Here is a 13,335-nt window from a genome sequence, read left to right on the forward strand (position 1 = left end):
TAATCGCTGCTGAGATTTTTCCAGTTGAGCAGGGGATTGCGCCTTAGTCATCTGAGCAAGCCCCCTTCCTCCCTTTAAAGTTTTCCCATGCTTAATTTGACTTTGTATCAGTAGGAAATGACAAGCCATGCCATTTTTTCTCTTTCCAAGTGTTTCATACTGCTTCACTCTACACAGACGCACAGCATCTGAGTGGGAAAGCACAATGAACTCATGAAGTATTACCAATAGGAAGTGACATTTTTCCTCCTTTTGTTCAGTAAAATTCCCAATGGACTGCAGTTAAAATATTGGAGACATTTTATTTAAAGACAGGAAGGTTGTGTTTTGAACTTAGATATATTTCTGATTTAATTTTCTGTCCAACTGAAGCCAAATCTGACTAGTCTGAACAATTTTCAAGTGAAGATTGCAAACTTATTAAAAAAATCCTGCGAATATAACCTTCAACCAAGTTCTGTCTCTAAACTGTGCTTTAATATCAGAAAAATTAACACAGCATTTCACTTTTAGAAGTAAGTGTTCTCTGTATGTGTCAACTTCAAGGGTCTTATGAAAGCAGCCGTTTTCAAGCTTCTGCTTCACAGATTTGCCAGCATGGGTAGCACCAGGATTACGCCTCAGGCAGGTATCTTCTGATGGCTGAATGGTGACCTTTTCCTTAACAGCAGGGCACTGAAGGTCTTGAATGCAGACTGAGTTTTGCCCTTACATCTGTGCTTCAAGCAGCGCTTTTCCTCCTAGGGCAGGCCTTAACCTGGTGGCCGTGTGCTTTAAAAGAGAAGCTGTAGGCTCTGAGAGGTTCTGTGAAATCTCTGCCCACCAAAGCGCATCTGACTTCAGGTGCTGTTACGTTGCCATCAAGAGGACTGCAACTAAGGAAACTAATGCTTAAACCCTGAAAATTTTCACTGAAATACCTGGTGCTTCTTTGCAGCTTAATTTCCAGATCGCCCAGTCCAGAGAGGGACTCTTCCTTTACGTCTAAGTAATTGCATCAGCTGGACTCAAGTGAGCAGAATTTAACCCCCTTGTAATCAGGATCACTGTTACCAGAGGAATGGGATTTATTAGGGAAAGGCTGGGTTAAGGAAACAGCAGAAAAGCTTCAAGAACCTGTGTTTAATTTTGCTTTGTCCTCCTCATGCTACTAGTACTCGTATTTCTCATCCGTAGAGCACGTTCTCCTGTAATTTATGAGCCGCAACACATGTAACTGGTTACAAGGATGATGCCCTAATGCAGGTGTTTCTCCATGTTATGCTGCTTAAATATTTTAGTCCTTTTTAAATATTCCTTAACCTGCATATGGCAATTGATCCCAAATTACAGTGAAAAGTAATGCGTAACGGAACATAACTTAAAACTATGAAAGCTTGTAAACATGTTTTTCACAGAATGACTTATAGACAGTCAAGGGTTTGAAACTCTCCTTTTATTGCATTTATTTCTTCTTACTTTACAAATAATTATATGCACTGATACAAATGTTCCTTCACAGAAGGTACATTTCTTTTTTAAAAAAAAAAAGGGCTAGGGCATCATCCAAAATAAGCCATTTATTGTTCATTAATATAAAACATATTCATATTTCTAGGAGGTGTCATATCCAAACCACTGTTCATCCAAATTTCTTGTATGATCTGCTCCCTGCGCTCTATCCTTTCAGCCAGTTCTGCTGCCTCTGTTGAATTATAACCTGAGTAAGAAGGTCTGTAAAGTCCCGCTATCTCATCCTGGACGTCTGAATCAGAGGAATCTTCCTCCTCCTCCTCCTCCTCTTCCTCATTTTCACTGTTCTCGTACGCTCTGTCACTTTCTGGCACTAACTGATCCTTCTTCCTGTGCCATTTCTGGAAGTCACGCGAGCACGACGTGCGGATCACCAAAGCACAGAGTGTGAAGATTAATCCCACACAGACACTGGACACAAAGAGGAGAGCGGCTCTTTCAGGGTGATCTGAAATCAGAAAGCCAGTGCTTAGACGCTTTACAAACTCTGCCAAAGCCTAACTACAAAAAAAATCAGCTGCCATTTCCGAAGCATCCCGCACTACACAGGCGTAAGTGGAGGGTCCTTGGGGGGACGTGGGGAGGTTTGTTCCATCAGGCACTGAAAGCACCCTGCACATGCACTCTGAACGCTGCCATCTCTGCCTCTTCAAGTTACTGTGCAAAAATAGTACCCAGACTCTTAATAGTATTATAAAACAACTACATTATCCCATCTTTTTATTAGCGGCTTACTAGCATTCTCAACCAGCTACCAGAAGCATACCCTTTATTTTCCCAGCCATCCTGCCAAAAACAGGCCTTACCCTCATGAAGAGGGGGCATGGGAAGAGCAACTCCGGGCTCGGCGGAGCCACGGCAGCATCTCCAGGCCAGGCTGGGCAGGGAGCATTTTTCTTCCTTGACACAGTCTGAGATCACTCCTCAGTATAGCAACAAGTGAGGCTGATGTGGAAACGGCCTTTCTCAATGGGTTGTGAATGCCCTGGCTGCTTGGGGCGTTGCTGTGAGGCCTCAAGGGTGGTGGAGTCTGGAGGTTTGGGGAGAGCTGGGTGCTGCCGGCAGGGACAGTCTGTCTCGCCACGCCGGCAGGCTGCGGCCGCTCTTTGTGCTGGCGGGGGAAGCCCTTGCAAAGGCTGTGGGATGATGCTCAACAGCTGCGTGGTTCTTGGCGTCTTCTAGAAGAGCGGCAGTCTTAGCTCCAGAATTGCTTCTCAGCAATTGCATCAGCCTTTGCTCACTTCCGAAATTCCTGACTTCTCCTGGTGGTGTTAAGAGATCTGGTGATGACGAATTTATTTGCCTAAACAATGTTTGCCCTAGTGTTGCTGAGTCATAAAACCTGCCATGTCCTGTACCAGAGATGGCTGGGTTTGGGTTGGGTTGTTTTTTTTTTCACTGCTCCTCGATGATCCTTGTATGTATGCAAACCAACATTTCCAAAAATGGATGTCTTCAGCGCTGCTCCCAGATCAGGACCAGATTTTCAAAAATACTGAACAACCGACAGTCCCCATTGAAACTATTCATCAAAAAATACCTTGGCTGCAGTCTCTAGAAGAGTTTGGATCCTTCACAATGGAAAATATTCTATAAATATCAATTATGCTGCGACTGCCCCAACCACAAGATTGTGATTATAACGTAATAATATCGCTACTATAAACACGGGATTACCAGTTGTGACCTTCTGAGGTTACCCTCCTTTTTCCCAATATGCCATGACCTAATGAACCAAACAATCTCAGCCTTATTTTCCTACCTCTAATGTATGCAAATGTAGCCAAAGAGCTGCTAACAATAGTTCCATCTTTCTTTGGAAGTCTTGATTCCTTTGGATCAAGGTCGACACCTGTGACACAAGGAGGTAAACCACCAAATTCAATCATATCGTAGATGCTGAAGCTACTAAACTGATACTCACCCAGTAACTTTTAAACTAACAAGTTCACCTAAAACACAGGCAGACCAGCGCTGTGCTGTAGGAACCTTGCAGAACATTGGACCAAACAATGGTTGATAAATAAAATAAATATTGAAATAAAGTATAAACAACAAAGTATTGAAAATACCGAATATCTAGAAAATGGCAAATTTATTCAACAGATTCTATTACCAAGTGAAAGCCCTTGCCTATTCCCATTAAGGTTTCTGAAATAATTTTACTTCATTAAGCTTCACGGCTCTCAAATAGACTTCCCAGCCCAGTCACTGCAGGACGCTCCTGTTACTGATGACAGCGAATATGCATCAGCCACGTCATCAGTTTTGTTGCCTTTAAGAAGAGCAGGTGTTGGTGTAACTCTTCAAAAGCTCTTCACCCTGAAACAACTGCAGTTTCACATTTACTTTTCCTAATTAGAGGACGTTGTGGGTAGGTCTGGGCGGGTCACTCGTTTCACAGCCTTGCTGTGACAGCAGGACCGTGCTCGTGCGGGTCCCGTCCTGCTCCCAGCCCATCATGCTGCCCTCCGAGGGGAAGAGCAGCTCTTTCAGCAGGGTTGCCATTACCTCGTCCCACCTCCCTCAGACCAAGCTCTGCAGTGGGAAAACGTCCTATTTCAATCAAAGACAAAGAAGAGCAGCAAACTGTATTTTTTTTTGATGGTACATACCATCGTTCTGTTTGATGGAAGACTTGTTATCGGTGACGAGGGGGTTGACAGCCGTGAGGATAAATTTAGGAACTGAAAAGATGAAAGACAAATTGTGTACTGTTAGTTTTAAGAACTAGATCGCCAGTTAATTACCAATCCCACTGGTAACCCTGGGTTTATTAATTGGGTTTCTGATGGTGGTGTTGAAGGGATTGGAGCCAGCAGCTCCACCGCTCAGAGACTGAAGCGGGCGGCTGCATCCGCAGCCAGCGCAGGTAAGTGCCGTCCCTGCTGGTGTGCAAGCCTGGCCCCGGTGCCGCAGCCCGCCTGAGCTCCCTCGGTGGCCCAGAGATGCTCCCTCACGCCCCAAGGCCAGAAGTGTTTGCAGAGGTGGTGCGCGGTGCAGCCCCAGGCAGAGCTGTGCTGCCTGTCCCCACCGTACCAGCGCCGGCCGGGGCTGCTGCCACTGCGTTGCCTTGACTTTTACTAACCTAGTGATACTCTTAACCCCCACAGCGGGCAAATGCAGGGCCCTGCACACGCGGGGAGCCCCAGAAGAAGGGCTGTGCTCAGTGACATGTCCTCCGCCCTCCACCACTACCCACAGATCTGACACACCAGGAGGCACGGCACCGGGATGCTGTGGCGCGGGACAGTGGCAAAGCGCGTGCTGCTCACAGGGCTGGCACTGGCGGGGAGGAAAAGGAGGTGGGAAAGCGAACAGTAACTGGGAAGAAGACTGAAAGGAAAGTGGGGTGGGCAGGGCAGGGAGACAAAAGCAAGCACAGCAGGCAGAGTGAGCCTGAAGGATGGGATGTACAGGTAGAGAGCCAGTAATTTTCACCTAAAGATCAGTGAAACACCAAAGGAGACAGAAAATGCTGCAATTTCTTGCTAGGGACTAGTAAGGGCAGCTCTGGACCTGTGACTGGATCCACACACTAGCCCACGTGGAGCTCCAGGAACACCAATGCAGCTGCATACAGCATGGGGAACTGCTCCTTTGTTTTCCACCCCACAAGGGGTGTGCCAGCCAGTGGACAGGAAACAAAACTGGCCTATAAATTCAGGATAAACTGGGCTACAGTCAGATGCTAAACTGCATCTAGATACCGGTTCTGGATGAGGATAATTCACTGTAACTGAGAGAAATGTTTAAAGTCTTGTGTGACATGCTCTGCAAAGCCTCTGAGACAAATGCTCTCCAAGGAGGAGGGCGCACAGGATGGGAAGAGATGTGCTGGGTGGGAGTGGGCTGCAGCCTTCTCATTTCATTGAATTTTTCCCTTTATAAGTTTTCACACTCTTAAAATAATTAAAAAGAGCTAAAAGCAGGTGCATCATGCAGACATTGAGAGCTGACATATTCTGTATCAGATGAATGGGTCCTTCAGATATCCAGATCTTGGCACCTGCTCTCTGTACTATGTGAAGGCAGATTGATTGATTTTTAGACTGATGTGAAGGGGGAAAAAGAAGGAAGAAATTTCAGGTATGAAGCTTACTTCTCTTCCACATAGAAACATTTGTTAATAAATAGTGTTAAGGAAAGTTAAATGGAACGGAGGAGAGCGAGGTTTGGGGCTTAGCATAGTTTTAATTTGAAAAACAACTAAAAATAGCACTTATTTCTGAGAAGAACTTTTCTTTGTGTGTGGGCTCAAAATCATAGCTCTTTCCTTTCCTGATGAAGGAATTTTTTTGGGACTCTTAGCTCCTGTTTGCAATAGAAGGCCAACAGAGATAGGGGAGAATGAGCTCATTTCTATTTTGGCTTGTACCTCATCGTAATTCTTAGCTGTTTTCCAGCGGCAGAATATTTTTGTTGGTGCATGAGGCAGGCAGTGATCAGGTTGGTTTGTTTTCAGACTGCACTCTGAATTTGCAGGCCTGGCTGTTATGAGCAATGTGCACATGTCAAGAACAACATCCTGGTAGGACACACTGTCCCCAGAGCCTTTGTGTGACCTGAAGCTCCTGTCGCACGGCCTGGTGCCCAGGCCGGCGCTCCTTCACCTGTGCTGATGTTCCTCCTGCTCCCCTCCCAGGGGTAACTTCCCAGGGCTTGGCTTGCTACAGGACTGAATCCTTTCCTTGTGTCTTCCCATCAGGTTTGAACAGCTATTATTTAGTATGCCACTCAAATATTTGTTGTAGGGGGATGCTTAATTCAAAATGGTGTGGACAAAAAAAAAAGCTCCTGACTGCCTGTGTTGTTGATTTTCGTTACGGCTTCATTTCAGACACAAGGACTTTAACTAGGATAGGCTGCATCAGTCACTGAACAGAGTAACTGGTACTAGCATGAGGCATTTTTATCCATCTATACTGCCACTTGTGCCAGCACTACTTTGTCGAGTAGGGTAGGAGTCAGTCACCTACCGCACAGACAGACTCTGAATGGCGTCCAGGGAGCGCAGATACACCACGGGGCATCAGGAGCTGTGCTTCCCGAGTGAGGCTCCTGAAGTCCAGCCTCAGCAAGAGCCACGAGATGTCACCTCATGCAGACACGAGATGATGCTGAGCAGGTCATCGGGGGCCCTGAGACTGAGAAACCAGCACCTCCTGGCTGCTGCTAAGTTTTTACTAGCAGGAATTAACTGCAAAAATAAAAATGCAGCCAGGCACACTAGCCCTAAACAGTTGCTGACCCATGAGGTGGGGAGTATGATTTTTTTCACATTCCTGACCATGATGGAAATACTCTCAAGGGCAGCACAGCCCTCAGAGAACGTGGTCTGCTCTGCTGTGCTCCTGTCACTTCAGGAGGAGGCCTATTTACCTTATCTTGGGAAGCATCAGGTTAGCAGGGATCTTTTATTGAGGGAAAAGAATGTAAAATGTCATTCTGGAATATGCCCAAACTCTTCCCGTGTTCACTAGATGATCTGTAAAATAATTAGACCTGCAAATCATTGGCTAATGCTTCAGATTGCACAGCTCAGTAAGATTTGGCAGAAGAAAAAGTCTTCAAAATGCGCCAGCAACACACAAGAACACTATTTATTACCCACGTGTTTTTGCAAAACCACTTCACTAAGTAACAGAATACATAACCTCGCTGCAAACAAACTTACGCTGGTTTTCTAGTACACAGATGTGCAAGGAAGAACAATCTGTTATAATTATCCTTCCTCTAATTAAAGAGAATTCCATTAACTCTTCCATAAAGTTTCTACAGCATGAAGGCAACTGCATAATAATAGAACGTGTTAGTGCAAAGGCAGATCTCCAGCTCTCTTCAACACAGTAAAGGTGTATTACTGCGATGCCTCTCACCTGACAGCTAACTCATGGGGATACTGAAAATCTCTCATTCCAGCAAGGAAGCAGCCGGGGCTCATTTTCCTCTGGTCTTCAGGTACACGGTGATCTGGTAATCAATCCTACACTGCTGTTCCCAAAAGCACATCTCAGATAACCTGTGCCCTTTGACTACTAGTCACCAGAGATGCAGCAAAAGGACTCTATGGTATGTCCCCATGGAGCTACTGCTGCCACTCCCTACAGACCAGAGAGCGCCAGAAAGGAGCAGGGCTGGCAGCTTTCCAAGCAGTGCACAGTAAGCACAGAGGTAACTTGGTGAAAAAGCTTTTATGCCTCCTCTGGCTGAAGCAGAGGCATGTGAGAGACAATCACCCTTGACCCTCACGCTTCTACCGCACAGCCAGCCAGCAGCAGAAAGCAGAGCCTGAGGAAATCTGTTTGAGGCTTAAGGAATGTGCGGCCATTCCTAAAAGTGTGCAATACCAAAATAAGGCACTACATTGAAGTTCTACAACCACTTTTCTCTCACCTTTACCGGTACTACACTTTGCTGTCTCATGGCCTTTGCTTTTGAGAAAAAGAATTGTAGGGAATTCTGCTTTCCCCCCATGTAAATATATTAGTCTATGGTAAAGAATATGGAAAACTGTTCCCCCTTGTCTGAGGAATGAGCTGAAGTAGGCTTCAGGCCTGCAAGGGATGTATAACCTCAAATTTCTACTTTTAGTGAGACTTTGCCCATGCGAAAGGAAATCCCTCTGCAAGGCTGAAGGCTGTAGGTGTGCTCATGTGAATCAGATTTCAAGACTGGGCTTCTACACAGTGCTTCAATTATGCGGGACTGATTTACCTGCACTGATGGTAGACAATGCCCAGTTATTTTTCCTAGCTCTGTTGCAGGTGAATTCTGTAGAACAGACTCTTAGTTTGATAATATCTCTCAAAATATTAAAACACATACTCTATATTTTATTGTCAATTGCATTTTTATAGGAAAAAACCCCTTGATGCCTGAATTTACATTAGGTGCAGCTCTGCCTGTGGGATTGTTCACATTATTTTGGTTGTTCTTTTATAGCTATGTCACAAACTTCCTGTATTATAGGAAGGGGAGATTTAGGAAGCCTCTGTGTGCATGTGTGTGTGTGTCTCCATAGGTGTGCACCATTTGGCACCGTTTTGCTCTGCAAGCAGAATGAGGGCTTTAAAATGACCATGCATTTACTCTTACCACATGCATAGCTGACGTTAAGGTATTTTGTCACTCCAGGTAGGCACGGACTTCCAAAATCCTGGCTAGTGACAATGACTTTGCATCTCTGTTTCCCATAACACCTTTTTGATAGAACTTCTAGCGCCGTGTGAGAGAAACAGTCTGAAAGAAAAATACATACAATAAAGATACAACACTGGTGTTATCAGAAATGATAGCTGCTACGTGCACGACGAGACATACAAATCCGCTACTGACTTCAGGCATGTTTGCCTAAGCAGGATTTCAGAATTAAATACTAAGATTTGTCAATGCCAGGAAGTCAGCTGCAATGAAAATGTCAACTTGCAGCAGGCTAACTACCTCGTGCTGACTTCCAGGTGCATGCTAAGGTTGCAGTAAGATTCATGTCAAGCTTCAAACAAGGTGCCCAGTATAAGACCTCTATGTTCCCTTCATGATGACTTGGAAAAAATAAGCACATCTAAATAGCTCTTCATCTATTCCATCTCAAGTGCAGATAAAGGGACATGCAATGCTGTTTGCAGGTCTTTCTCTTGGTCCCTGGGTTATTGAGATGGTTCAACTGGATGCCTAATTTCAGTTCAAGCCAGGTGAGATCAATTTTTGTGTGTTGCAACAGCTAGGGCTGCAGTGAAATTCAGTGTATTAAAGGTAGCTTTTTATTTATTATGCCTGTCGCTGGTACGAGCCATTCTGCCGTAGCGAAGAGGTCAAAATGGGCTCAATATTTAACCAGGGAAACTTTTGGCTTCTTCCTCCCATACCAAATTCCAGGCTGTTCTAGTAAGGCTGCCACCACAAGCCAAGTTTGCATGCCTAAAGCAACCTCGGTGGCATCTACCACTGCACTGCCTTCATGCCCTAATTACAGGAGGTAACCCACACCAGTTTCAAAGCAGCTTAAACTACCTCTGACCTTGTGCAGATTGCTGAACCTCTCTCTGTGGACTGAGCAAGAAGCACACGCTGTGTGTGAAAACCTGCCTTACTAACATCTACAATCAGAGTTGGAATGTCTTTGTTCAAGACTTACACCTTCTACCAGAATTTACAAAAGAATAAACCTTGATTACCAGGATTTTGCACTGAAGCCGAAATTGTTTGAGTGGAAAAGTGTGTGTGTCAGACAAACTTTTAAAAATCTGCTTTAAAAAGAGAAAGAATGTCTCTAGATATGATTAAATTCCTGGTATCCACATGTGCTAAACTCCAAGCCACAAAGCAAAAACATCCCTTAGTTTTGGTTTCTAAACAGAAAGCACACAGAAATGACAAGTCTGGAGTAAGTAACACTTTTCTGAAGCTGTCTGCTTCCAGTCAGCGTTACCACATATATTTTGTGACTTTCTGTGGATGAAGATATTTCTCTCTCTAGTCTTCTGAGGCAGGGACGCTCTAGAAGTCTGAAAGCATATCTCTCTGGGCATTGAAACAGTCCTTCCTACAATAAAACACAGACAAGGATGGCACCTTGCCATCTTCCAACTGCTGAAGCCCTTTAGAGGAAAGAGAAACGGTGCTTGCAAAGATACTCCCAAGGTTCCCCAAATCAGTCTTGTTCAAAAAGACAGAGGAGGCTTGAGACTGGAGTTCTTGACAAAGAACACTGACATTTAATATGTGAAAATGGGGCAGATTTGTGATTTTTAGAGCTAATCCCCTGACACCAGCACTAAATAAGTCATAGACTTGAGCAGAGCCATTGGGAGATACTGGGCTGATCTCTTTGTTTGGCAAAGGGCTCATGGGTTACCTTTGAACATGGATTTTTGGGAGAGCAACTCTTTCTTTGTCTTTTCCGAGACCTAAAATCCTAATGCCTGTATGTCCCGGGAGGCTGCTGGGCAGGCAGGGAAGGCTGACCTGAAACACTGGGTAGTTCTGATTAAGTAACTCAGCTGTCTTCTTCTCCATCCCTGGTGATTTTGGACAAGGAAGCATATATTTGGGTGGACATTTTAAGCAACCAAGTAGCTTATTTTGGCAAGTACGAAAACAACTGAAGAATATCAGGAGGAATTATCAGATGATTCATAAATTAATGGATTGGAAGCACAACAGCAATATGGCAAACTGAATTATGTTCTCTACAAAATTTCCTGCCCTGGGAGCTACTTACAGTGTCTTAAAAAACAGGAGGCTGTTGTGCTGATGGTTTTCTACAAATTCAGTGATACACAGTGAGTACGTGTTTCATTCTGCCTTTGGTAGATGTTTGTTCATGTTTCTGTGGGAGTTAATAGCTCCTTATCGTCTATATTCATGTTGGATTTGGCTCTTCTACCTGAGGAGTCAGTTGTCATATGCCTGCGGGCTCTTGGCAGGCCAGTTTTTGGAGAACTTCCCAAGGCATGCCTGGTGTCACAGGTGAGTAAATACAAACCAAGGCTGGCTTACTTTTGCAGGACACCACAGACGTTAACTAGAAAGACCTGTAACAGAAACCCCCTATTTAACAGCTTCCTGTGGTCTGAAAAGATTTTGGCTTTCAGTGATTCAGCCAAAAAATGTTAATTTTTTTTCTCTCTGGTTTATGTGTGTCCTTGCTATCTCCCCACTAGCTCTCCTGGCAGCTACAATGCCAGCTGAGCAATGATTTCAGCTCGGAGGAATTCTGTGTACTCAGTACCAAAGGCCACTTTTTCAATGTCCGCAGCTTCGTCTGTACAATCTCCCACAAACAGTCATTACAGAAGAGTATCTGCACCAAAGTCAGAGGAATCAGTGTGTGCTGAAGGGCTGTCCGAGCTAGTTTCAACCAAACTCGCTTGGCGTCTCATTGCAATCCAGCTGCAGCGACGCAGAGCTTGTGCTAGGAATAACTTATCCTCCTTCTGGTGAAACACCTTATTGCAGTGTCTCCGTGAAGAGAGGGTTCAGTGCTGCATTTTGAATAAATGAGTGAATAGTCCCACTGAACAGTCCCAAAGAAATCATCAATCAGGAGACGAACATAAACATGCAATGTGTCTTCTTTCGGAATATCCAAGTAATGTTTGAGCCACACATATGTTTATGGGGCTTGCCAAATGGGTACCATACGTTTAAAATAAACTGCCTCTTGAAAGGCACGTTCCTGGCGTGTTAGAAGGCTGGTGGCATCCACAAGCAGTGGTGGAAAAGGCAGCGATGTGTGGCTGGGAAAACTCTATTTTTCATGCCTTTCTTCCCAAGTTGCCCACTACACACCAAGACTGTTGGTGGATCTTTTGAAACAGACACTTACATGGATGGCATGGAGACACGGGTGTCAAGAAGAGGTTCTTAATGCAGTAATAAACTATCAAATCTGACTGCAGCTATTTAACAGTTAGAGTAGAAAGCCTTGTTTGTGGAGGAAAGGCTCTTTCAGCTCCCTAATTAGCTTTGTTTAGGAAAGTTTTGGCATGCAAATGACATGCCATAAATCATGCAGGCTTTAATGAGAAGCAATTTGTCTGCTGGTTTCTTAAAGCTTCTCTCAATTCAGACAGGAGGAGTTTTCCCTCCCTTTCTTTCCACCCTGCCACACAAGACCTGCAGATGATGGAGCAGCCAGAGCTGGCCTGAGCATCTTGTGCCAAGCTCTGCCAACAGCATCCCGTCACACCCTCTCCAAACGTTACTAATTGCCATCTTCTCCCACATCACTATGCGCAGGGTGAGCCTCAAGACACGGTGGGCAGGGGATGTGTCAGATCTGCATGCCATAAGAAGTAACATGCTGGTGAAGGACCAAGGCACCCAAAAAAGAAACCCCTCCACAACCTGTCACTCCAATACTGGAGCCGAGCTGCTTCTTGCTTTCATCCCAAACTGCTGGCTTATGCTGCTTTAAGCTTTCTGGGCTGTGCCTACCCGCAAATGAATATGGAGCTTGCTTTGAAAATCAACTGAAAGCAAAGATTTCACACTACCAAATCGGGATGGCTTGTGCTTTGTGGAGCACAAATATCAGCTCTGGGGATAAGAACTGACAAGGGGAAACTACAGAGTTCAGAGCAAGCTAAGGCTGAAGACTACTAAAGAAAGTTACCATAATAATATGGTAATTTATGCAAGAGCATGGCACACACAGGGTCCTGCCTATGCATCAGAAAAGGGCCTTCTGAACCAATGATTCTAGCAAAAACAATATGATCAGCAGCACTTATGAAAAGTGTGGCTGACATCTTTATATGCCAGGTCCAAGTATTGTCAGTAAACAAGACAGTACGATACGCTAAAAATACTACTTACTGCCAGCACAGGCCATTCCTTAGAAGTGAATACAGCACCATCACTTTCTGAAAAGCTGCACTCTCTCCTTCCCTCTTGCTGCAGTGCCTGTTGTGAGGCCCTTGTAAGCCTGCATAAAATTAGCCCATTTCTTGGTTTTATTTACAAGCAGCTCTGAGTTCAGAATTCAGTCTGTAAGTATTTTGCACCAAAAAAACCCCATCCTGGCCCTTCTCTCCTTCTTGAACATGCATATGCACACAGTGAGGGATCCATCTGCCAGCACAAACATCGAGGGCAAGAGACAAGTGGAACTCCACGCTCGCTGCTGGCAGCAGGAACCAGACTCCCTCTGCTCAAACGCTCGTTGCTTTGTTTTGCACCACCTGGGTCTGCCTGTACACAGGCAGGAGCTCCTCGGCTTATGGTAGGCTCAAGCGTCAACTGTACTTTTCCAAACAGTCCAAAAATCTAAGCCAGCAAAAACTATACACAAGAAAACCCTTGAATTGCTAGTAAAGA

General features: G+C 44.9%; 1 protein-coding gene across 1 annotated transcript in view; it reads right to left on the reverse strand.

Annotated features, from left to right (window-relative positions):
- Nucleotides 1–1,559: 1,559 nt before the first annotated feature.
- EVA1C (eva-1 homolog C) overlaps nt 1,560–13,335 on the reverse strand; it is a 39,322-nt gene continuing 27,546 nt past the window's right edge. The window contains exons 5-8 of the mRNA XM_086461997.1: nt 8,611–8,754; nt 4,128–4,199; nt 3,275–3,364; nt 1,560–1,960 (exon numbers count right to left, since the gene is read on the reverse strand). Of these exons, the coding sequence (XP_086318123.1) occupies nt 1,560–1,960; nt 3,275–3,364; nt 4,128–4,199; nt 8,611–8,754 (707 nt within the window). The remainder of the gene's footprint in view (nt 1,961–3,274; nt 3,365–4,127; nt 4,200–8,610; nt 8,755–13,335) is intronic.

The sequence above is a fragment of the Leptosomus discolor genome, chromosome 1 (assembly GCF_034619465.1).
Source record: "Leptosomus discolor isolate bLepDis1 chromosome 1, bLepDis1.hap2, whole genome shotgun sequence".
Classification (NCBI taxonomy): Eukaryota; Metazoa; Chordata; class Aves; order Leptosomiformes; family Leptosomidae; genus Leptosomus; species Leptosomus discolor.